Genomic DNA, 27,220 nt, shown 5'->3' on the forward strand with positions numbered 1-27,220 from the left:
CTCTGAATGCTATTTCGCAACGCATCGAAGACAACACCAAATGTATTAGCGACGCGTCTCCGACATATAAGACAACGCAACATTGTCGGAAAACAAGTTAAGAGAAATGGAAAAGTTAATGTGGGCGTTGGCTGAAAAGGTGGACGACTTGGAGAACAGGTCAAGGCGAGAAAATATAAGAATTCTAGGGCTGGTTCTCAGGCCCACTGTATTCTTCACATCATGGTTACCAAAAGTGCTTGAGCTGGAAACAGGAAACACTTTAAAATCGACCGTGCGCACAGAGGCCTTGGTCCACAGACAGAGACCAGTGCTGATTAAACTCCACAATTTTACCGACAAGCAATGCGTAATGTCTGCTATAAAGGCCAAGTACTACCTGGAGGTGGATGGACAGAAAGTCTTCATTCAGCAGGACCTTTTCTCTGCCGTCAAAGAAAAAAGCTGTTTCAACAAATCCTGTTTTCTGTAGAGTTTCCAGTCTCTCTCAGCTCCTCCTGAATCTACAGATGTAAATGACAATCCCTTCAGTTCTCTCTCCTCTTTTGATGGCGTGAGAGAATCTGTCTGTCAGCTGAAGGACAAACTGGAGGATTTCTGCAAAGAGGAGCTGAAGAAGATCTCTGACAGAGGTAAAGTCCTGGAGATTCTGCTCTCAGAAATGATCCTCCATCATCTCATATCATGTAGAACATCATATTAGAAATGGCTAAGGAACGGATGCAGGGATAATTTTCTCTTGACATGATAAATCAAACTCTTCATTTCTGTTGATTTCCACAGTTACTTTCACCAACATTGTTCTAATTCGAAAGAATTAGATGCAGCTCGCTCAGCCTTAAAGCAAATCTTAACTAGGAAGGCGGAGACCTCAATGCTCTCTGCAAGGCAGAGGCTTTACGAATACGGCAATAAGCCAGGCCGTTTACTAGCACGATTGGCTAGAGGCAGGAATGAGGCAAGAAGGATTTCATCACTCAAAGATGGCAAGGGCAGGTCAACTCATGATTCTAAACAAATTAACACTATTATGGGACAGTTTTATCAGAAGTTGTACTCGTTAGAGACTAGTGTCTCAGTTGATTCATATAATTCTTTTTTAAACCGAATTAAACTCCCTAGCCTATCTGAGGAGCAACAGGCAGACCTGAATAAGCCCATCTCAAACGAAGAAGTGCTAGAGGCAATTAAGTCTTTGAAAGGTGGTAGGGCCCCGGGCTCTGATGGTTTTGAAAAACAAGTACATTTATTTTAGAACCTCTAACACAGATGTACATTGATTCGTTTAACTAATACCTGTCAACATTCCCGTTTTTCCCGGGAGTCTCCCGTATTTCACACCCATCTCCCGACCCCCTCCCGTTTTGTTATTTCTCCCGTGAAACTCCCGTGATTTATATGGCCCAAACGTCGTTATATGAATAATCACATCAATATATTATTCCAAGGTTGTCCAGTTGCCAGATCTTGTATGAAACGCACCCTACTCGCGCAATCAACACATCATACAAATTTCAACCCATTTGTGAGCTCGACCTGGCAACCTACAACCCAGTTTCGCTGTTGACATCTGCGCAGGAAGTAGACGCGGCCGCGGGAAGCTGAACAAGCATCACTGGTAGAAATGGGAGGAGAAGACTCAGTGGTAAATATTTAACGAAATTAACGCAGCATCCGTTTTTTCTGTCATGCTTTGGCTGGCGTTACATTATATGATGCGCTTTTATTCATACAAATGATTTTAAACCATTCAAGCCAAGACAAATTGATCGAGTTCTCTTTTGGCTTGAAGTTGAACGAACACTAACACACGCAATTATGCCTAAATGTCCGTTTTGTCGAGTATCCTCATAAAAGCAGACTGAGCTGTCTTAAATTAGCGAAATAAAGACTTAAATGAAGGCAAAGAGTTGTGAGAGAATGAGATATGTGAGATCCGCATCTGTCAGCAGCGGCTGCTCTTAAAGGGACAGCAGCCAATAAAGCTTTCTGTCAGTAAAGTTAATCAAAAAACAAACGTAACAGAGAAAAACACTCGCTGCTCTTGACTAAAGAACTTTTGTAACTTTAATAAGGATTAATCTATATATAATTTAAAACGTATGCAGTGCAAACTATTTGATAACTATTACATTTCTGTATATTTCCTACCTGTTAGACAAATATTTTAAATATACTGTCTTTATGTTGTTTCTACATTCATTTGGAGATTAACTGTGAAATTGTTACATTATAAAATATGTTAAAAACGTAAGTTGTTTTAATGGCGCATTTGTGATTAATCTAGTTAATTTTTGCAATCGATAAAAATAAATAAAAAAGTCGTATTCATGTTTATTTTTATTGAATATTAGGTATTTATTTATGTGAATATCTGCGCAATTAATGTGTATTTAGCCTGTCTCTGTCATCCAGCAGATGTTTTGACATGCCCTGACATTTGTGCTTTTTTCAGTTGCTTATAAACAATGGCAATGGCAAAGGTGTAATTACACTCTATTTAGCACAAACAGGGCTACCATAATATGTGAGCAACATGTATGTACATGTTTGAATTTTTGAGAGAATAATGTTTATGCATGGTTATTGACTAATGGATGTTGTCGCCCAGAGTTTTTGCTTCAAAATGATCTGAAAATCATCCTGCCTAATCATTCACATAAAACAATAAATTGATTTAAACTTTTGTAAGACAAGTTTTGTTTGGAAAGGCAATATGCGAGTGGGCGTGAATGATCATGAATAATGCTGTGATTCACACATGAGAAGACAATGACCCTTTCATTCAGGTGTGTCACTGAGAGTACCACAAGTAAAGAAAATACTTATTTTGTATGCATGCAAATTGTATAATATCCAAGGTAAACATTTCTAGTAACTATGCAGTTAATTCTCATACTGTATTTACAGAAAGTTTTGGAATATATCGTCTCCCCAAATCTGTCACTAATAAAAAACAATAATAAATAATTTAATGAGAAGGCTTATATTGACCTATTAAGATGTTGCTTACATCTACCTTGTAAACATATTTTTTTGGGGGGGTTGGGTATTGTCATAAGTGTATTGTGATTGTCAAAACATTTTAGTAACTAAACTGAATTTTATTAGATTTAGTGACAACATGTTACAATGTTTACATGGTACAATTTCTGGTAAGCTACGTTTTTTTTAATTATTGCTTGACACAAATTTCACGATTTCAATTCAAGTCTTCTGATTTGATTTAATATTGACTCATTTGGATAAATATTAGGTACACAAAATAGGCATTAATTTTTCTAAAGAAAAAAAAAATCTCACCTAATGCTGTAAACATACAGAGAGCCCTATCAGCTGGTATTATTTAAGGTTAAAAATAACTCAAATTAAATATAATGCGTTTTTTTATTATAATAAAAACTTTAATAAAAGTAAAATAAAATATGTCAAGTAAAAATATAATAAATATGTAATATAACACATATTTAGCAAAATACTTTCTATAGCTCTTTTTTCTAGCCAACTAACATGCTATAGCCCATTTTATGGTCATTAAATGGCTTTCCTGAGGTAAATGTTATGTGACATAATTGTTCTCCAGCTGTTTTATTGACCCCTTTCCGCGAATGAAAAACACTGATTGATCGATATCATGTATGAGGAATATACATTTCGGTAAGTTGTGCTGTATCTTTCAACCGTGTTCGTGTTTATTTACTATTAGCTAGTAGAGATGATCGGTTCACGTGCTGCTAGGGATCTGTCATGTCACATTTACAAGCGCCAAAACGATATTTATCACAATGCATGTGGTCATGTAAATGCATTAACCCGTTTTCCCTTATCGGAGTAAAGTCATAAACGGCTTAAGCATAAACCGATCGACACAGCTAGATTTTTGCCCCTTACCCTGATTTCTCCCGGCATCTAAACACATTAACCTGCGTTCTTTGGGCTTATTGAAGTTTGCATATGTGATAGGCTATATGACAGGAAAGCGTCCCTACTGTGCATTTAAACACATCCAGACAGAGCGAGCTATTCGCGGTAGCTACGGAAGAGGAAATATATTGCAAACTCCAACTCTGGACGCAAGATATTATTCTCGTCTTGTGCAAAAGTAGAGTCAAAATGCTGCATCTGTAACGGCATGAGAGAGTATAATATGTGTCCATAAATCTCCCGCTGATATGTTGAAATACTATCTGACTGTTTTTAATGCTTTATTTAACAATACAACAGACATAATAAATGGCATATTCTGAGTCAGATACATGAATAATTTAAGTGGATAAAAATATTTTCATTGTGTTATATATCATCATATTGTTAATAGTTATAACCACAAACAGGTATTATGTTGATTATTCATGAGATGATACAACACATTATAAGGTTGTTTATAAGGCATTATGCATATATTATAATGCATTAAGAATACCCTTATAATGGATTATAAATACAGACTTAGTAGAAAGTGTTACCACAATCAGCATTCAAATGTAACAAATAAGCTTTTAATTTGTATAATTTATTTTTAAATCATTTGTAGATTTTTAAAAAGTGCTTGATCACCTGAATTGAAAGTTTAATGACATTTGTAAGCATTTCAATTTACATTAAAAATAATGTTAATAATAAACATTAACCAAGCACATTATCATATATTTCTAGCTATGTAAATATACTGTATGTTAAAGGCATATATTATGCCCCTTTTCACAAGATGTAAAATAAGTCTTAAGTCTTAATAAGAGTGTGTATGTGAAGTTTTAGCTCAAAATACCCAACAGATAATTTTTTACAGCATGTTTAAATTGTCACTTTTGGGGGCTGAGAAAAACACGCAGTTTTAGTGTGTATCCCTTTAAATGCAAATGAGCTGTGCTGCCAGCACAGAGGGCGGAGCTTCAGGAGCTCGCACTCAGTGGCAGGACAATCCCTCACAGAATGATAATATCAAAACAGTAACTCTCAGTAGCGATGTTCATTTCAACTCAGAGTCGGACAATAATGCCTACAGAGCCAGAGAATATGCTGTATGGAGATAGAACAGGTATTCTTTATTTTAATTACGGTTATAACTTATTTTTCATCTTGCTTTTATCCACTATTAGTACAAGTATGTTGTAGAATTTGCCAAAAATTTACTGATAAGTTTAATGAAGTTTACTGTATATCACACGAAAGATGAAGCGTCACTTTTACTCCAGAAAATCACCATAAGAGCTGAATAAACACAGTATAAGAAGTGCGCATTTAAGTCTTATCCATAAACTCTCTCTCTCTCTTTCATTATCATTAATATACACAGCAAATTACAAAAAAACACTTGTTACAACTAACAGTATACAAATATATACAGACTTTATGCATTTTCAGTGGGTGCATGCATTGTTTTAGTTTGACAGGGTTCGGCGCTAGCTTAGCTTAGCATAATGAATGGAATCCTTTGTTGCCAGCTAGCATGTCCTGAGTAAAAGTGATATATATAAAAAAAAAACCACCTAATTACTTCTTGTGGCCTGCGTATTCACAACGAGTACAAATAGCGATGCAGATTAACACTAGGCGATTTCCTAGGCAGATATTGACTTATATATTAAGGACTATATTAGGGGGAAGTACAGGCGAAGCACTGCTACTTGGGCGTGATATCTCTGCGCCCAAGTAGCAGTGCTTCGCCTGTGCTTCCCCCTAATATAGTCCCAAGTCAATATCTGCCTAGGAAATCACCTAGTGTTAATCTGCATCGCTATTTGTACTCGTTGTGAATACGCAGGCCACAAGAAGTAATTAGGTGGGTTTTTTACTCAGGACATGCTAGCTGGCAACAAAGGATTCCATTCATTATGCTAAGCTAAGCTAGCGCCGACCCTGTCAAACTAAAACAATGCATGCACTGAGACAAAAATGCATTTGCCCACCTATCTAAATGTAGGAAAGAAGGTGAATAAGCCCTATTTCAAAAAACGGTGGAGTGTTCCTTTAAGAGATGCTGCAGATATTATATCTCCCAACTGTCACATTTATTGTGAATCTTTCTTTAGAAAAGGGTATACTCCCATCTAACATGAAGATAGCCAAGGTTATTTCATTATACAAGAAAGTAAATAGATATGATCCTGGAAATTACCGTCCAATGTTTTATTATTTAAAAAAACAAAACATAAACAAATGTATCAGTATGTATGTGTCACAGACTCAGCCACACTGTCACTCCCTCAATCACCCAATTTTGATTTGGGTGGGAAATTGTGCCCCACCCAACGAGGCCCCAACCGTCATCTTGAACTTCTTCCATTTTCTAATAATTGCGCCAACAGTTGTTGCCTTCTCACCAAACTGCTTGCCTATTGTCCTGTAGCCCATCCCAGCCTTGTGCAGGTCTACAATTTTATCCCTCATGTCCTTACACAGCTCTCTAGTCTTGGCTATTGTGGAGAGGTTGGAGTCTGTTTGAGTGTGTGGACGGGTGTCTTTTATACAGGTAACGAGTTCAAACAGGTGCAGTTAATACAGGTAATGAGTGGAGAACAGGAGGGCATCTTAAAGAAAAACTAACAGGTCTGTGAGAACCGGAATTCTTACTGGTTGGTAGGTGATCAAATACTTATGTCATGAAATAAAATGCTAATTAATTATTTAAAAATCGTAGTAGGGTCTCCCGAGTCACTTGAGAGTGCTGTATTTCACCTTCAATAATGTGGTGGGGTGTGAGTATTAAGTGAGTGTTTTGCTTTTCTTGTAGGTGATGTCCTTCAGCCCTGCATGGTTGTGTTCATGAATGTGTTTGACCTTGGTTGGAATGAATGCTTTTTTTTGTCTCTTTTCTTTTTGAGTTGTTTGTTTATTTTTGTGATATACCGTTGCTGTATATTTACTTTTCAACTAAATTTTTTTGCCAATTCTCTTGAGTATGTTTGAATTAAGTGTTTAGTCCAATGCCCTATTGCGGGAGAGAGGTTTATAAGTGTCGGAAGTTTTATTGGAATAATAGTGTTTTTCTGCGTGGAACCCATGATTCTGCCCATTCATTCACTGATGACGAACCTGTGTGCTTTGAGTAGGTAAAAAGTGGCTTGTAATGAATTCTTAGGGTGTAAGTCCCTAGGTGATGTAGTCAACAAACAAAAATTATATTAGGAATTGTCTTTTAGATTAAGCTGACTCCTGTCTCTCCGGTAACCGTTCGGTCACACATATATATATATATATATATATATATATATATATATATATATATGTATTTCAATGTTAGTCTTTGTTTTACCATTTTTATAAATGTGTTAATCTGGATAAAATGTTAAGGAAGCACCATTGCGTAAGTTAGTCAAACCAATAACTATTCAGACTATATATATATATATATATATATATATATATATATATATATATATATATATATATATATATTATTATTATTATTTTTATTTTTTTTATACTAGTGGGTGTATGACACTATGGTTCATTTATGCAAGGAGGATAGCAAAATAAAGTAAATTATGACACATTATTCCCAAAAATTCTTCATACAGTGGACCACCAGTAAAATATATAAAAATTTGGGGCCAAAAATGATTCAGACACTTTGACCAGACCATATTTTGCTTAAGTGTTTTTTCTTTAATTGCTAATGCGAAATTCCTTTTTACACCACAGACTGGACAAAATTAAGCATTGCTTGGTAATTGGTTGACCTAAATTGGTATTATCTAATTGTGTACTTAAATTTAACAGTTGACAGCTATTCAACCTAATTCATTTGTGAGACATCTGACAGAAGGATGGCCAAAACCAGGGAAATATCAACTGATTTGATAACTCTGAGTTCTTGTCATATTTTATTCTAAACTATAGGAAAAAAAACTCTGATAATGTGAGAAATGTTGAAGGTGTCAGAATAATTTTTTGGTTTGACTGTATGTCATGTAAGGGTGAGGGTAAAGCTGATGTACTGTAATTACCAGGCGCCCTCTCTCTTTCACGGGATGTCATAGCGATGAGAGGCATGGACCAGAGATTCTCCTTGTTAGAAGTGTCTGATGGGGTCTGTTATATTTTGACACAGAAACTGAGAGAAGCCGAGAGTAAATCACATGACAACTGCATCATCGTGTGGGATCTCTTCTATTAAGAAGAAAACAACGCAGGCGGAAACCCACTACACCAGGAGTGAGGAACCTGCTTTACAGATTTGCAGACACGTGTTTTTCACACGTCACTCAAACACAGAACCAGGAAACAGGAAACTCTTCTGTTCAGAGAAACTGAAACTGAAGTGAAGTTGAGCTGTTGTGTGTTTGTGTCTGTGTTCATGCAGTAAAATGGCAGAAGCCAGGTTTTCTCAGGATGAGTTCCTGTGTTCAGTGTGTCTAGATCTCCTGAAGGACCCAGTGACCATTCCCTGTGGACACAGTTTCTGTAAGAGCTGTATTACAGGCCGCTGGGATCAGGAGGATCAGATGAGAGTCTACAGCTGCCCTCAGTGCAGACAGACCTTCAGTCCAAGACCTGCTTTAGCTAAAAACACCATTCTGGCTGAAGTGGTGGAGAAACTGAAGAAGACTAAACTTCCTGCTGACTGTTACGCTGGAGCTGGAGATGTGCAGTGTGACGTCTGTAATGGAAGAAAACGCAAAGCCGTCAAGTCCTGTCTGGGGTGTCTGGAGTCTTACTGTCAGAATCACCTTGAACAACATGAGAGTTTCTTTAAAAGAAAGAGACACAATCTGACTGATGCCACTGGACGACTGCAGGAGATGATCTGCCAGAAACACGACAAGCTCCTTGAGGTTTTCTGCCGCACTGAACAGAAATGTATATGTGTGCTGTGCATGATGGCTGAACATAAAAACCACTACACTGTATCAGCTGAAGCACAGAGGACAGAGAAACAGGTATGAACTTTAAACTAGACACTGATGAAATAAAGTTGACATTATTTATATAGGCACCCATATGATCAGGTAACATCATTCACACTGCAGACGTCAGCAGAAGTGAACAGAGGCTGCAAGTGGACATTCACTGCTGAGCGTATCTGTGCTCTGCACTGAACTTAACAGAAAATATGGTGAAAATGTACCGTAAACATATTTACCACCACCACCACAAACTTTTGTAAAACAGACTTTGATGAAGTAACATAAAATAATGTAAAATATTCACCGGTTGTTTGACAAAATATATCTCTGTCAAGAATAACACAAGTTAAATGCAACGACAGACAAAAACACTTTTTTTTCAGTAAATCTGTCTCAGTCCATATAAACTCATTTATAGCTTTACTGTAAATTTTATGTACCACAAATGACTGGACAAGGCATGGCTAGGCTTGGCTACGAATGAAAAGTGCGTTATAAATAAAATCTATTATTATTATTATTATTATTATTACTATTAGGCTAGGCAAATAAGATTTGGCAGGACAGGACACAAGGGGAACATTTGACGACGATCTGGCACAGGACTGCAAACACAAGGAGAATAATTAGGGAGCAAATAAGGCAGGTGATTAGGGAAAACAGGTGGGGCAAATGATCCAATGATCAGGTAACAAAATGGGCGGGGTTACTGTGCGTTCACACCGGACGCGAATAGCGCGTCAAATTCGCGCCTGCCGCGTCTAGTTATACACTTGACCACTTTGTGTTAATTCGCGTGTCAAGAGCGAAATTGACGCGCGTAAATTTCGCTTCAAACTTTAGTTTTTACGCGCGTCAATTTCACTCTTGACTAGTGGTGGGCAGATCGAAGCTTCGTGAAGCAATGAAACAGTTGAACCAAATGGGCCATATTGTTTCGAGGCTTCGAATCAATCCGACACCCGTCTCAACGGTGACACCTAGTGGTCACTTGCAGGTGTTGATCTGAAACAACCTTGACGAGCCATTAAAAAAATGTTTTATTATTGTATTTTTCTAATATGTGAAGCTTGTAACCTATAGGCTCCTCACTGTGCATAATGTTATTTTGGTCCTGCAAAATGAATATTAATAAAAGAAATCAAGCCACAATGTCTCACTTTTTTTGACATTTTTATTCAAAAATATTAATTTCTCTGCTGTGGAAGGACTTAGCCTACTTCTTTTTTTACATATAATTTCTCCAGCCTTTGAAAAAATCCTCTCACAAGGGACACTTGTTGCTGGCATGCAAATATATGTTTTAGCTAGGACATACAAATGAGGAAAGATTACTGCTCTCTCTTTCCAGTAAGTAGTGGATCATGAGTTCTGGGCAAATACGCATTTACGCAAATACGTCCTGTGTTTCTACTGGTGTTGATGTTGATGGTGATGGTGATGGTGATGATGATGATGATGGGTCTGATGTTGACACAATATCACAATACACACATCTCACTTTATTTGGGGTTTCTAAATGGAAATGCTCCCACACCACAGATGTACGGCATCTCTTCTGGGGAGCCTCTATTTTATCTATCTAGCCTATCCAAATCTATCTATGTATCTATCTATATGAATCTATCTATGTATCTAGATATGTATCTATAATCTATCTATGTATCTAGATATGTACCTAGATATGTATCTAGATATAATCTATATATGTATCTATCTATAATCTATCTATGTATTTGTATGATCTATAATCTATATATGTATCTGTCTATTAATCTAGCTGTCTATATATTTATATATATGTATCTATTAATGTGTCACTATATGTATACTCTGTCTGTCTCTAGCCTATCAGTCAATGTGTTGTGTAAATTTAAATGTAAGCCTAAATAGCCTATAACTAATCAAATCACACTATGTCACTATATCACCAAAAATCCGCTATCTCAAAATCAAACTCCTCTCACAAAAACCCACGAGGTCAATATGCGTTGATTTCACTTTTATACAGATGCGCGATTGTGTGGTCTGTTCCCGACCGTGTCAATCAAACGCTGATTCGGCGGACCACACCTGATGAAACACTTAGTGAAACACTTCGAGGCTTTGTTTGGCCATAGTCACGTGACATGGGAGTTTTGAATCACGCTTCGGATCAGTGTTTCGAAAACATCTGCGCTTCGGGATCTCGCAAAGCTTCGGAACGACTGTTTCGCGTCAGCCATCCCTACTCTTGACGCGCGAATTAACACAAATTGGTCAAGTGTATAACTAGACGCGGCAGGCACGAATTTGACACGCTATTCGCGTCCGGTGTGAACGCACAGTAACCCCGTCAGAGGCGAAATCCGGAGGCGAAAGTTTCGAAACCCGTTGGCGGCCATCTTTTTTAGATGTTTATCTAGCATTAGCATTAATCGAGAGAGTCACCGCTCGTATATGCTCTGGAGAGCAGAAACAGCTGCGTAGGGGACATCGTCGCTGTACTCAGGTCCACCAGACCCTCCGGAGGGTTTTAGGAGTTTCACAATTTGCTCCAGGAGCTAGGTTTGTGGACCTAACGTTGAGGACGCTGACGAGGACAGCGTAGGCCGTATAAGGCCTCGGCCTCGAGTGGTCGCTGCCTGACGAGCCCGCGCTCTACAGCCCGCGCTCTACAGCCCGGCGCGAGGTTCACCCTCGCCCGCACCCACCTAATCTGTCATTTATTTTTGTTTTGATAATAAATGGAGCCAGCCTCCAAAAGTGAAAACTGTCCTGTGATTTTTTAAAAAGTTTTTATACACTAAATTGTGTTTGTTGTCTTTACATTAGAATAATAATCTTTCATATAATCTAGAATAGATGTGGAATAAATAGCATTCAATACAAAATGAGTATCTCTCATATATTGAAATCGAGTTTTTATGTGAAAGATTTGCTTTGTTGTGCAAGAACCACACCAAGCATTTTAGTCATATTACAAAATAATTTATTGAGGCCAAACATAAAATAACATTATAAACTGTCACTTCACCACGTGACAGCAGCAAGCAGGCTCCTGATTGGTTAACGCGGCGCGAATTGACGCAGAAGTTCAGATTTTTCAACTCGGGCGGCAGACGCAAATTCGCGTCAAACGCGTGAATGCACAAAAAGCACTACATAAAATCATTCGCGCGTAATGCGCTTAACGCGCCAGACGCTCAATTCGCGCGAACTTGACGCGCGAATGAGGCGTATTTGCGTCTGCCACGCCGCGTTCTACGCCTCATTCGCGCCGCAGGAATTTTTTACGCGCGTAACGCGTCTTTGCATTGACTTAACATTGAAATCACTCGCACCTGACGCGCTATTCGCGTCCGGTGTGAACGCACCATTAGACAGGAGAGCACATGGCACAAGGAAACAAATATGACAAGCCATGTGCTCACACCAAACATGACAAAAACATGAGCACATGGCCAGTGAACACAATCACAAGCCATGTGTTCAAACAAAACAAAATAACACTCATAAGTCGTGTGAAAACATGAAAGCACGCAGCCAGCTCAGCACAAGACTAAACATAACATGAAAGCACCCGGTCGATGGAAACATAAATCGCGTGCTACACAGAACAGAACACCACACACAGACAGAAGAGCGTATGGCCAGAGCGAACTCGAAACCGCATGCCTTCACAACAAGACAGAGTGCACAAGAACGAGCGAATGCTCATCCTGTGCACTCACAACAGAATACAAACACACGAAGCATGAATGAAACACATAACCAAAACCAAACTAAACATGAGTGCCGGAATCCGAACATCACACTTCGAACATGAAACACGGCACACAGACAAGAGACCGTACGCTCAGGGCTCTGTCACAAAACCAAGAATAAACTAGACCAAAGTGACAGAACCCTGACAGATATAGTGACAGCAGTATAAACTGACATCTCTGTTATTGATTTGTGGTGCAGAAGCAGCTGAAGGAGACGCAGAGGTCGTTCCAGCAGAGGATCCAGCAGAGAGAGAAAGATCTTCAGCAGCTGAGAGAGGCTGTGGCGTCTCATAAGGTGAGTCTGGAGAAGAAGAGAAGTTTGAGATGTCTCAGTCAGGACTCACTGAAGCTCACTGTGTGATTGTGATGTGTGTGTAACAGCGCTCTGCACAGACAGCAGTGAAGGACAGTGAGAAGATCTTCACTGAGCTCATCCGCTCCATTGAGAGAAGCCGCTCTGAGGCGACACAGCGGATCAGAGATCAGGAAAAGACTGCAGTGAGTCGAGCTGAAGGACGACTGGAGCGACTGGAGCAGGAGATCAATGATCTGAGGAGGAGAGACGCTGAGCTGGAGCAGCTTTCACACACACAGGATCACATCCAGTTCCTGCAGGTAACAGAGATCTAGAAGAACAGGGTCATAGGCCTCGTTTACACTGCAGGTCTTGATGCCCAGTTCTGATTTGTTGCCTATATCCAATTTTTTTGACCGTCCGTTTACACATTCTTTCAATTGTGACCCATATCCGATTCATGCGTTTACACTTGACATACTATCTGAATCATCACGCATACTTAAAGGTTTTTTTTGCACAGATGGACAGACGCAAAATATGCTTGATGCTAGCTTTGCGATAAATGCGAAGTTCGCCAAACATCACCATGATTTTGAGGCAGAGGACGACGAAAAGGGCCATCATTGCAGTCTGTGCATATGCTTCAGTTATTGTGTGCGAGAGAGATCTCATGGCTGGTGGGAACCTAGGCCTACAACACGATCTCATGAAAGTGTACACATTTTATTTCTTGTGCCATTTATATGCCAAAAATAGTTTTTCCGTGCATGATAATCTCTTGGGTATGATTAGGGGTGTGGAGTGCGTGTGTATTACACGCCATAAAGTGCATATCATATGCACGCAAAAACGGTGTATCATATGCATGCAAAAAATATTTTTGGCATAAATGGCACGAGAAATAAAATTTGTGCTATAGATACGCACTTTCATGTGATCGTGGCAGGCTTTAACGAGGAGCAGACCAAAATTTTAGGATGAGGAAGCCAACCTTTGATATGTTGTGTCAACATGTGTCCACATTCATCTCCTACGACGACACAACGTTTCGTCGGGCCATCCGTCCCATTGCAGATGCGCATTGGGGTTGCACTCGTCATTAAACCGCGGATACGTTGCCTAATGCCTCAGAAAATCCGATCTGCCTGTTTACATGAGAGTCGCATTGGCACACATATGATTTATATCTGATTTATTTCCACATATGAGCAAGGCCTGAAACCGATCTCGAAATATCCGAATGCATGCATTTTTTTTCCTGTTTACACTGTCATAGAACACATCCGATCTGTTGTACATATGAGCAGAAAATCGGAATTGGGTCATATTTCACTGACAGTGTAAACGAGGCCATAGTGGAATTGAGCATGAGACTGCAATGTTGTCGGGAATTCTGTGTGTTGTGTTATATAATTATTCTCATCTGATCATGTTCACAGGTGTCCATTGTCTTGTGATTTAGCCTTGTGTATTTAAGCCCTCATGTTTGCCTTGTTCCTTGTCAAGTTTTGGCCATGTACCACTGTCGTCGAGGTTATGGTCTTTAAGTCAAGTCAAATCTTGCCTTTGTTTAACGTTTGATCTTGTTTTGAGTATTAATAAACTGCACAACGTCATGTTAGTCATGTACACTATAGTCATGTTTTGTAAATGACTAGTTCATCATTAACTGAAAACGTAAAACTGAACATTATTGTAAAGTGTTAGCAGATAAGGTTATGATTATTTAAAATAATTAATAAAAGATAGATTTTGGTATATTGGTAGTATTTGAATGGATCACTTTCATGGTTTCTGGACAAATGTTTTTTCTCGTCCCTGCATCTGCTGACTACGAATACAGACTCTCATTGAGCCAAGTTTTGCTTATCTGTTGATTCTCTTTCAAAAAACCTCCTCAACTGTGTGTCTGCTCTTCTGTGTAACCATGACAGAATGTTGCTGTTGCTGTCATTAATAAAAATTTTTTTAAATATGTAATTTAAATATACACTAAATATTTGGATTCATGATCGCAGTCTTTCTAATAACGTTTAAAAAATATCTTTCTTATGCCAATATGTGTCTTATGCTTAAATGTTCTTTGCACATGATGATTTTCTGCTAAAATGCAGTGTCTTTATGTTACTGTGTTAACTATTTCACCTGTGTCTAGAAACAGCCCTCAATGTGACACCACTGATGTGCTTGATCGGTTACATTTATGTTATTGGCAGATGCTTTATCATCCAAATGATTTCCTAGAAAGTTCACATATAGTGTGTTGTTGATCAATAAAGTATAAGAATGAAAGCTTGATTCTTCTTTATTAACAGCCACTATAACAGAGTCATTCAGTTCCCGCTGCACATACATTCACGTTCTTTTTTACCCGCCCCTCCCGTGAGATTTACTCCTGGTACGGTTACACTTTAGGGTCAAAACAGTCCAACAGTACCACTATCTACATCCCCTTTCTTTAGCTGTGGCTCCTGAACATGAGAAACTTAGAATCACATACTTCTGCACTAACAGCAGTTTTATGATAAATTTGCAAATATGACCTAGTTTACATCAAACTGAACTCTGTGGGTGTCCCACAACTAAATGGATTGTCAAGAAAATTAAACATTATGCAAATCCTAAAGAACACAGTATTATTTCTGACCTTTTTGGATTCATTAGACTTGAGCAGCAAGTTCAGTTCATGTATTTTGTATTTGGCCTAAAGACTCTGCCGGATCTAGTGATATACATGGAGGTGGCGGCTTGAACTGGTTTCTTTGCCTGTGGTTCCACGTTTTGCTGGGATACACTGGTGGGAGACTTTTCTGGACTTGATTGTCTGTGACACTGTTCTGTGGGTGTTTGTTCAGTTCTTTCAATCCCTTGTATTTTGTCCATGTCTGCATCAATTGTGTATCCTGTTGTGTTCAATTCGTCAGTGTATGTGGTACTCTTTGGAGGCTGTGGCTCCATCAGTGGCAGGATGTGGCGTAGGTTACGCCTGTATTCCTTCCCTTCAGACTCCACCACATATGAGCGTGGCTCATCACACTTTCGCTTCACGATTCCCACTTTGTCATGCCCCTTTTGTGTTTGGAGTCTTACCACCTGGTTTGGTGCCAGAGGGCGTAGTGGTTTGCTGGTCTTGTCATAGTAATGTTTTTGTGCCCACCGCTTCTTTGTTAATTGTGCTTTGATGCTGGACGGGGTTTTTGCAGCTGGTTTCAGCAATTGCTTGCAGACGGGCAAAATAGGTTGAGTGCGACGGGACAACAGCCTCTGTGCAGGTGAACCCAGGGTGTTGTCTCGGGGGGTGTGTTTCGTAGGCCAAGCAGATTCAGGTAAAAATCTGTCCCGTCTCTCTCTGTGGTCTCTAACAGTTTCTTTGCACTCCTTACAGCCCTCTCACTGAGGCCATTGGACTGTGGATACTCAGGACTGCTCGTTATATGCCAGAAATCCCAAGATCGGGCAAAGTCATGGAAGGCCTGGCTAGTATACTGGGTACCATTGTCTGAGTACAACTTCTGTGGTATGCCGTGGACTGAGAAGTGACGCATTAGCTTATTGATGACTGTCAGTGAAGACAGGTTGCTGAGTCGGTCTATTTCAAACCACCCAGAGTATGAATCAACAACCACCAGGTAATGGTGATTCTTCCATTAGAATATGTCTGTAGCGACAAGCAACCAGGGCAGGTCCGGGACTGTGTGCAGTTTTAGCGGCTCTTTTTGCTGGTGGGGCCTCAGGCTGTTACAGACGCTGCATGCCATTATGACAGCCTGAATGTCCTCATTTATTGATGGCCAGAAAACACTTTCCCTCGCCCTCCTCTTAGTGGATTCAACTCCTGGGTGTCCCAGGTGTAGCACCTTCAGATATTCAGAGTGCAGGGCAGTGGGCACGACTGCCCTGTTTCCTTTCATGATGACCCTGTCTTCGACGGTAAGTTCATCACGGAAACTGAAGAATGGTCTCATCTCTGTGGGTACGCTGCACAGACGTCTTGGCCAGCCCCGTTGAATGAAATAGGTGAGTTTCTGCAACACTGTGTCTGCAGCAGTGTATTGACGGAGCTCTTCAAGGCGCCGTGGAGATATTAGTTGAACTGTCATCACCTCAAACTCTGGCCGTTCTGACCTCTGGGGGCTGACGTTGCGTCTTGGTGCACGGGAAAGGGTGTCAGCTAAGTAGAGGTGCTTTCCTTTTTTATAGGTGAGAGTCAGGTCGAATTTCTGCAACTGTAGCATCATGCGTTGCAGGCGCGTTGGAATGGTGTGAAATGGTTTGTTGTGAATGGTAACCAAGGGCTGGTGGTCAGTCTCAATCGTGACCGGCTTGCCGTAGACGTAGTCGTAGAACTTGTAGCAGGCGAAGACCACTGCTAGAAGTTCCTTTTCTATCTGCGCGTATCTCGTCTCCGTTTGGGTCAGTGTGCGAGACGCATATGCCACCGGATTCCCCTCTTGAAGGCAGGCAGCCCCTAAACCATATTGTGAAGCATCGCAGGTGAGTGTCACTGGTTGCCTTACATCATAGTAATGAAGTACAGGTGGGCTGCTGATGCATGTTTTGAGCTTGTCAAAAGCATTCTGTTGGTGCTCCGTCCAATCCCATACTATTCCGTTGTGAAGCAGCTGAAGTAGTGGAGTGGTAAGTTCACTTAGGTTTGGTATGAATTTGCCCAAGTAGTTTACCATCCCTAAAAAGCGCTGAAGAGCTGGCTTGTCCTCAGGGGGTGGTATTTCACTGATTGCTTTAATTTTTTTAGGGTCTGCTTTTAGTCCTTTATCTGTAAATATGTGCCAACATAGCTCACCTCGTTGAGTCCGAACTTGCATTTGCTTGGATTCAGTCTCAGTTTTATCTGTCTGGCACGATCCAGTACCATTTTCAGGTTTCTTTCATGCTCATCAGGATCTTTGCCACCGATGATAATGTCGTCCACGATTATAGCACATGGATATCCTGCGAAGATTTGTTCCATGGCTCTTTGGAACACTTCTGAGGCTGTGCTAATTCCGAACGGCATCTTTAGGAACTTAAATCGGCCATATGGAGTTGTGAATGTTGTACGGAGAGATGAGGCATCATCAAGTCTGACTTGCCATATTTGAAACCCATTCTGTGGGCTCATCCACAGGTTCAATTACTCCCAGAGTTTGCATTCTTTGGAGCTCTTGTTCCACTTTTTTTTGCATGGCAGCTGGGATACGACATGGAGGGCTGACGACCGGTGTTATTTCTGGATCTACTTTCATTGAGTATGTTACAGGCAAGTCACCGATTTCATCTTTGAACAGGTCTGCATATTCCTGAAAAAATTTCTGTGACAGGGTGTGATCTTTTACACAGTCTAAGTGGAACACTTCACTGCTGAAGGTGACCAGTTTCATCTCTAGGCTGTCCTGTAGGCCAAGAATGGAGTGAACATTTTCTTTCACCACCTGAAACTGCAGGTTGTACTGCTGTCCATTTAGCCTGCATGATAGTGTCACTGTGCCAATTGGTCTGATCATAGATCCGCCAAACGCTACAAGATTGATTTTTTTTAGTTGGCATTTGCAGTTCTTCAGCATACCTGAAAATGTTGTATGTGTGTAAGGACATAACATTACATTTCGCCCCTGTGTCCACTTTCAGATGTAGTTGTTTGTCATTAACAATCACAAAACAATGTCCTTCCTTCTCAGTTTTCCCTCCATCATCATGCAAAGACAAGCCTTCAATGGTGAATGTGTCTTCACTGTCACTGCCAGAGTCTGTTTCGGCATATAGCTGGTTTACCTGTCTGTTTGGTCTGCTTGACTTGGCGGACCTGCACTGGCCTTTGAAGTGGTTCTGCTTCCCGCAGTTGTGGCACTGTTGGCCAAAAGCTGGACACTGGTCACGTTTTGCTGGATGAGTTCCCCCGCAATTCCAGCAGCTGGAGATTGATGGTGAATTTTCTTTCATAGTGCGCTTCATTTTGCTGTAGACTTTTTTATGTTTTATTTGTACTGCATCCACACTAGTGGTTAACGCAGTTTTTGGTGTGGAGAGCGTTTTGCTATGTTTTTCTGTGAGTTCGCCGATTTGGCAAATGCGTACTGCTTTGGACAGTGTTAGGTCAGTCTCTTTGAGCAGTGTGCGTCTGACACTGTCGCTACTTATTCCACAGACCAGTCTGTCTCTTATCAGTTCGTTTTCCAATACACCAAAATTGCAGTTTTTAGCCTGATTTCTCAATGTACTCAAATATGCCTCGATCGTTTCGGCAGGTTTTTGATGTCTGGTGTTGAAATTGTGCCTCTCCATTATCACGTTTGTTTCAGGGTTGCATATTTCTTTGAACTTCCTTTTAAGACACTCGGGGTCCTCTCTGGATTCCGCAGGAGTAACGATGTTGTCGTCTGCACCTAGTACCGCGGGCGCATAGGTGAATGACCGCTCCCTCTCTATAGCCTCGGGTCCTGCGAGGTTAAGGAGTATATAAGCTCTGGTTCGGGCAGGTTTATCGCTGTGTGCGGCGGCAATGAAGATATCGTATTCTCGTTCAAACTTGCGCCAATGCTCTGCCACATTTTCGTCGAAAACGAGAGGGTCCGGACATCTGAATCCATCTGCCATTTTGTGTTGTCGCTTACCACGGACGAGGCTTCAAAGGTTAGCGTAGGTTACTTCCTAGAGACGAAATTGTCCGATGAATGTCTCCAGGAATGACATCCCACTTCTGACACCATGTTGTTGATCAATAAAGTATAAGAATGAAAGCTTGATTCTTCTTTATTAACAGCCACTATAACAGAGTCATTCAGTTCCCGCTGCACATACATTCACGTTCTTTTTTACCCGCCCCTCTCGTGAGATTTACTCCTGGTACGGTAACACTTTAGGGTCAAAACAGTCCAACAGTACCACTATCTACATAGTGTAAATTGCAAACGCTAGAATTTGTAGCTCTAATGTCGTACAATGAATATGAGAAGTGCTGGATTGAGGAGAGTTACTAAAGATCAACAAGAGCCGCACAAATCTGACAGTAGTGCAGGTTATTGGCTGAAATGTGGAGCTGATGAGCTCTGATTTCTGTTTTCTGTAGAGTTTCCGGTCTCTCTCTGCTCCTCCTGAATCTACAGATGTAAATGACAATCCCTTCAGTTCTCTCTCCTCTTTTGATGGCGTGAGAGAATCTGTCCGTAAGCTGAGAGACAAACTGGAGGATTTCTGCAAAGAGGAGCTGAAGAAGATCTCTGACAAAGGTAAAGTCCTGGAGATTCTGCTCTCAGGAATGACTCTCCATCATCTCGTCCTGGAGATTCTGCTCTCAGGAATGACCCTCCATCATCTCATATCATGCAGAACATCATATTAGAAATGGCTTAGGAACAGATGCAGGGGTAATTTTCTCTTGACATGATAATCACACTCTTCATTTCTGTTCCACAGTCACTTCCACCAACATTGTTCCCAGGACCAGGAACGACTTCCTACAATGTAAGTCACTAAGAAAACAAGCAGAAAAACTCACTGAGTGTGTTCATGTTATTCTGTAGAAGGTGAAAGAAAACATGACAGAAGAGATTTAGAGTTGATCATGTAAATGATGATTGGCACAGGATATCTGGTAAAATGTACTGAGACACTGCTTATATATTGAACATGAAGAGTTCAGATATATTATAAGATCAGAGAGATTCATAATTCCTGATTCTGATGTGTTTTATCTCCATCAGATTCCCATCAGCTCACTCTGGATCTGAACACAGTGAATAAACGCCTCCGTCTGTCTGAGAGGAACAGAGTGATTACTAACATTAACACAGTCCAGTCGTATCCTGATCATCCAGACAGATTTGATCATTATGAGCAGGTGTTGTGTAGAGAGAGTGTGTGTGGACGCTGTTATTGGGAGATTGAGTGGAGTGGAGATGTGCTTGGTGCTGTATATATATCAGTGTCATATAAGAGCATCAGCAGGAAGGGATCGGTTAATGAGTGTCCGTTTGGACGTAATGATCAGTCCTGGAGTTTGTTCTGCTCTTCCTCCAGTTACTCATTCAGACACAATAACATAAAGACTGAACTCCCTGTAAAGCCCATCAGCAGGAGAATAGGAGTGTATGTGGATCACAGTGCAGGAACTCTGTCTTTCTACAGCGTCTCTGACACACTGAGCCTCATACACACAGTCCAGACCACATTCACTCACACACTCTATCCTGGGTTTACTGTTTATATTGGATCATCAGTGAAACTGTTCTGATTAATCAGAATAGGCTGTAGAGCTAAATATTGTATTATATTGAATGTTGTTTAATGGAAAATAAAAATATGTTCTTTACATGGCTTCTAAGTTTCAACAAATAAATTAGACATTACCGATAAGATCAGAGGCAGACCATATGTTCATTTCCATCTAATCCTTGTTACTTACGACTTGTTACTTTTCAGTATGTATCTATTATTTCATAGCAGGATTTATGTGGGGTAAAACTATTTTTGTAAATCAAATTTCAATAAAGGAAATCTGATAGTTTAATAAACTCTAAATTTAATTAAGATAATCCAGGGACATGTTAACCAGATTTCATTATCATTTAGATGAAATTATTTAAAAATATTTATATGTAAGTTTTACGTTCAGACGGTCACTGTAATCCTTTACAGGCCTTTTTTATTTAATGCATTTTAATTTATTTATTGACATTATATTCTGGGGAAAACTGAGATGGAATGAGATGGATCTATTGTGATAAGGATTCCGTTTTAGTTAATATATTAAACCACACATTTGATTTTGATCTATACATTTTTAATGAGTTTGAAATATTTAAACATTTCCAATCTTTTTTTTCTCTTGACTCTATCCTTGATTGAGAAAATCACAAATGCTCTGTAGTTGGTATTATAAGTTTGATCACTTCACACTTGCTTACATTTACATATAAATGAATCCTTAATTTATCTCGTTTCAATGTGTTTTCTGTATTCTAATTTCTATGATTTTTTTAAGCGTGTAACAGAACTTTTATTTGTGTGTTGATATTACGTCATAAGGCTGCACCGAGCATGTGCATCTGTAGCTCTAAACAGATTGGCCTGTCAAATCCCTGGAGGTCAAGGTTTCCAACTAGTAAAGTCTTCTCTTTCTTTTCGCCGTTCTCCGCATACTCGCGGATTGATTTCTTTTCTTTTGGATGATATAATGATACACTGTCAATTCCTGCGACTATCATAGTATAGTCATGGTGCGTTCAAGTCATCTCGTAAAGATCGTATTTAAGAGTTGAACACACATGAACGCCACCTAGTGAAGAAAGGTTTGTGTTTTTAAATAATTTAAAGTGATTAAATTGATACAACCCCCATTCGTACAATTACATAGAGAACTTAGAAGTGAATTAGTTATTTTTGAATGTAACATTGCCATGTATATTATTATACAACCCCTGGCAAAAAGTATGGAATCACCCCTCTCAGAAGATGTTCATTCAAATGTTTAATTGTGTTGAAAAAAAAACAAGCACATATATGCCACAAAACAATTTTCACTGAACAATCCAAACTTCTGGCTGTATAAAACACTTTTAAAAAAAAATTTAAAAAAAATAACTATAGTCAATTACAACTGTTTTTACAGATCACACAGAGGAAAAAAATATGGAATCACACAAATCTGAGGAAAATTATATGGAATCACCAAATAAAAACACTACTAGTACTTTGTTGCACCACCTCTGGCTTTTATAACAGCTTGAATTCTCTGAGGCATGGATTTAACTAATGACAAACAGTATACTTCATCAATCTGTCTCCAGCTTTGTCTTATTGCAGTTGCCAGATCAGCTTTGCAGGTTGGAGCCTTGTCGTGGACCATTTTCTTTAATTTCCACCACAGATTTTCAATTGGATTGAGGTCCGGACTATTTGCAGGCCATGCCATTGACATTATATGTCTTTCCTGTAGGAATGTTTTCACAGATTTTGCCCTATGGCACGATGCATTATCATCCTGAAAAATGATGCTACCATCACCAAACATCCTTTCAATTGACTATGTGCACGTTAGCATATGCTACTTCCGGCTGCGAAACCGATAGGGGGTGTCTAGTTTCCGGTAGCCTGATGGACGACGCAGAGGATGTATATTTCTCCAGATGTCTTGGACATTTGCCAAATATTACAGTCGATGATGTTCATCGACTGGTTAGTGATTTTTCCCCAGCTCCCCAGAGCAAGAGAGAGAAGGGGTTTAAATATTACATCTCTCAGTATTTGCATAATTTTGAAGGTAAGTCACAAAAACATCCATGCTAAGTTACGTGCTCAAGCTATGCTATCTGGTAACTGTTATGTTATCTCTCTATACATTATAAAAGTCATATATAAAAATCATGCGTTAGATAGTGCATTTTCCCGAACAGTTTGTGTTAGCCGTTGTTTTGTTTATGATGTTCGGAGGCTATGTTGTTGACAACCACTCCTACACATGTCATACAGGGAGTAAAGGTATCCGACGTTGTTCGTTCGTTATCAAGTTAGGCTGTTTTCACCATAGACTGTAAGGTTTTCACACATATTTCTAGACAGGTCTCCCTTGCAAAATATGTTCTAACCCCAAGGGCTTCTCCTGGTTAAAGGGTATAATATAATAATAATAAATAAATAATTAGTAGCCTAAAATCTTCCGTCTAGTTGTCATGGATACGCAACGCTCCACTCTGTAAAGCGACTGCTTGGGTGCGGTGACAAAAAGCAGATGTGAAAACATTGTTTACTTTTCACAATGCAGCAGCGCCTGGCTCCACCCAAATATGTGTGAAAACTGTGTTGATTGACTTGACTATGAACAAACGAACATAGTTTTATATAAATGGATTTAGATAGCCTAAGCTTTAGATAGCTTGACAACAATATGTTCCTATTACAGTTGCTAATTATTATACTTACCAACTAACTTGCATGTTATTCTATTACTAACTTGCTAATATTGTTATTTTTCTGCAGTGTCTGAGAAAGATCAGGGCTCAGGAGAGGTGGTTGTCAGGGCAGAGTGCTTCAGGTCCATGAGGAAAGCTGAGAAACCTCACAAGCTCAGAGTATGGTTACAGTCAGCAGCAGTGTGAAATTGTGTTCAGTGTACAAATCCTAGTAGGCCTAATGTTGGGTAGGGTATTGTTAGGCTGTAGGGTAGTGATGGACGTAGGGTATTGTTATTTTTCTAGGATCATGTCAGGCTGCATCATGTCAAGGGGGTGTTCAGACAGGCTTTTTTTTTTTAAGAAATGAGTAATACTGTCAAGGGATATGCATTGATTACATTAAATACATTGATATGTTTTACTTAATAGGTTGTCCTAAAAGATTTGCAGCCTGTGCAACTTCTGCACTTCTGCTGCACCTGCAAGGCTGGGAAAGCTTTATGCAACCATTGTGTAGCTCTTCTGTTTCAATCTGCACACTATTCGCAATTGAAACTCCAAGTTGTTCCCCCAATATTAGGCTGCACTGAAGGTGAACAACAGTGGCATAAGCCTAGAGTTATGGTGAGTTCAATCAATCAAACTTTATTTATAAAGCACTTTTCGTAAATACATTGTACCTGCTTTACAGTGGATTAAAAACAATCCTACTTGCCTACATTCTCTATTTATTTTTCACTATATTGACATAGGGGATAAAGCCGGGCCCTGTTGACAAGATGGCTGTGATCTCAGCCAAACCAAAAACAAGAAAGACCGCAGAGGGAGTGCGGTAAGTGCTCCATTTATGGGATTTTAGAAAACAACATTCCATTGGACAATAGCATTTTAAACCAGTGGGGGGAAACTGAAATTATTATTGTTACAAGGTAGGTTCTATGTGTTTTACATCTAGTGAGTTAGAGGTCCAACCAATTTCATAAATGAATGATGCCACTTAAAATGTGTCAAATCCTTCTGCAGGTGTCTTTCAAGTTGGCCAAAGCAGGCACACCTTAAAGGGATACTCCACCGTCTTTTCATATTAAACTATGTTATTCCCTTAACCCTCTGGGGACCAAAAACGCGCCCGCGCGTTTTGCTCGTTTTTTTTTTTAGCAATGAAAAATAAACACAAAATGCTCTGTTAATTTTGATCTTTCATTTTCGTGTAATACATCAATCGATCCTGTTCAGTTTCTATTTTTTTTCTGTATACTCACAATACAAATAAAGTGTTTTGCTTTTTGACAAATAAAGAAAAACTAACATGATGCTATTTCTGCCTTCTCTCTGTCAGTAAACTCCCATTTGAAACGCGTTCGAAAATTATCTATAACTCCGCGAAAATTCAGTCAAACAGGCAAACAGACCCACGGGCATAAAGCTTGAGATCACAGCTTTTAAATGAAGTAATTTATATAAAAAACAAATATTATCAGCTTCTGTAATCTGTATAAAAAGAGAGCGACTCCAGTCGAGCTCATTAGGAGCCATTCAAAAGTAATTTGACCACGCCCCGGAGAGCGCGTGCTATTCAAACGCAAATTCTGAGAACCATTTCAGTCTGTGAAACGCCCCCACATCAGCTGTAAACAAAGAGGCATAATATAGCCTACCTTATGGAGAAAATTTTCCGTGCTGATATGAGGAGCAGATCCCGCTGAGGAGTGAGGTAGGCTAAGTTATCCTTTCTCAAGTGTTAATGTGGAATAACGTTATGGAATAACGTTGTAGGCTTATGTAAACAAAAAGATGAATCGCGTTTCTATAATATGAATAGCGTTTCTGTGAGATGAATGAAGGGTACATATTTGTAAAGACTGTTTAGCCTAAATATGAATCGCGCGTCTGTGTGTGAAAGAATAAACTGCTTTTACAGTTACAGTTACTGCGTTACAGTCAGGCGAAGTATGAAAGACAACATTTTGTTGACTAGATTTGGGTACAGTTTTTACTGTAGAATATACTGTCACATCAAATAAGCTTTTCTGCTCATATATATAAAATACTATTTTGTCAAAAATAAAGTCATAGACTAAGATGTTCCAATGTTGGCTATATTCAAACTAATGAATACATATGATAAAATGTAGGCCTATAATCTTTTTTTTTTTTTTTTTACAAAGAAAGAGTACTTTTTTTGCAGAAATATTGCTGAAATTGTAATTATTGTTGTAATTGTAACCTTTTTAATAAAATAGCAAAACATATTTACAAGATAGATGTAAGCAAAATCTTAAATGGTCAATATAAGTCTTCTTCTAAATATATAGGCTATTTTGTCCTTGCATTGTGGCTCAGTCAGTGTCACACCTGAATGAATGGCTAATTATGCAGAGTCATTATGCAGAGTGGGTGGGACTGGGTAATCTAAGGTGTAAACTACTCCTCCCCCTCGCATATTGGCTTTCCAAGCAAAACCTGTTTTACACCATTTAAATCAATGTATTTTTTTTTTGTGAACGATAAAGCAAGACTATTTTCACATAATTTTGAAGCTAGAACTCCAAGAGAAAACATCCATTAGTCAAAAGTCTTGTGGGCACATATTTTGTATGAGTTTTGTGGTCTTATTTCAGCAACTTTCATTTTTATTTTTTTAAATAACCACGCATAAACATTATTCTCTTAAAAATACAAACATCTACATACATGTTGCTCGCATATTATGGTAGGCCTGTTTGTGCTATATAGAGTGAATTTACACCTTTGCCATTAACATGTTTATAAATAACTGAAAAAAGCACAAATGTCAGAGCATGTCAGAACATCTCAAGGGCCCCAAAAACAGCTTGGTCCCCAGAGGGTTAACTAAGACGAGTTGATACATACCTCTCTCGTCTCAGTGCGTGCACTCAATCGCTCTGGCGCGCGACGAAACTTTGTTCACTCAGTTCATTCAATATGTGCCAAGCAGAGAAGCTACCAAACACCTCCACGTTTTCCCTATTTAAACACAGTTACTCGCGTAGTGTAACTCGACCTAGGACGGTGACACAAAACAAAACGTTGCGCTTTTCTAAGCGTGTAAAATGGATAACTATATTGTATGGCGGAATACCATAGCAAGTGCTTGTAAGCACTTCGTCTTGGCGGAGTAATATCTTCACTAGAGGGAGCGGGGGCCGGTGAGAGGATTTTTCACGAGTGAAGATATTACTGCGCCAAGTCGAAGTGCTCATAAGCACTTGCTATGGTATTCCGCCATACAATATAGTTATCCATTTTACACGCTTAGAAAAGCGCAACGTTTTGTTTTGTGTCACCGTCCTAGGTCGAGTTACACTACGCGAGTAACTGTGTTTAAATAGGGAAAACGTGGAGGTGTTTGGTAGCTTCTCTGCTTGGCCCATATTGAATGAACTGAGTGAACAAAGTTTCGCCGCGCGCCAG

The 27,220-nt window shown here is 39.5% G+C and overlaps 1 protein-coding gene across 1 annotated transcript in view; it reads left to right on the forward strand.

The window, feature by feature from the left end:
• The first annotated feature begins 8,133 nt into the window (after positions 1-8,133).
• Positions 8,134-27,220, forward strand: part of LOC309496535 (tripartite motif-containing protein 16-like) — a 20,546-nt gene continuing 1,459 nt past the window's right edge. Inside the window, exons 1-8 of the mRNA XM_082166526.1 lie at positions 8,134-8,882; positions 12,798-12,893; positions 12,980-13,213; positions 19,963-20,122; positions 20,310-20,357; positions 20,597-23,154; positions 24,215-24,409; positions 24,538-24,617. Coding sequence (XP_082022652.1) covers positions 8,310-8,882; positions 12,798-12,893; positions 12,980-13,213; positions 19,963-20,122; positions 20,310-20,357; positions 20,597-21,126 — 1,641 coding nt within the window. The 5' untranslated portion in view covers positions 8,134-8,309 and the 3' untranslated portion in view covers positions 21,127-23,154; positions 24,215-24,409; positions 24,538-24,617. The remainder of the gene's footprint in view (positions 8,883-12,797; positions 12,894-12,979; positions 13,214-19,962; positions 20,123-20,309; positions 20,358-20,596; positions 23,155-24,214; positions 24,410-24,537; positions 24,618-27,220) is intronic.

Source organism: Leuciscus leuciscus (genome assembly GCF_965113295.1).
Source record: "Leuciscus leuciscus genome assembly, chromosome: 4".
In the NCBI taxonomy this organism is placed as follows: Eukaryota; Metazoa; Chordata; class Actinopteri; order Cypriniformes; family Leuciscidae; genus Leuciscus; species Leuciscus leuciscus.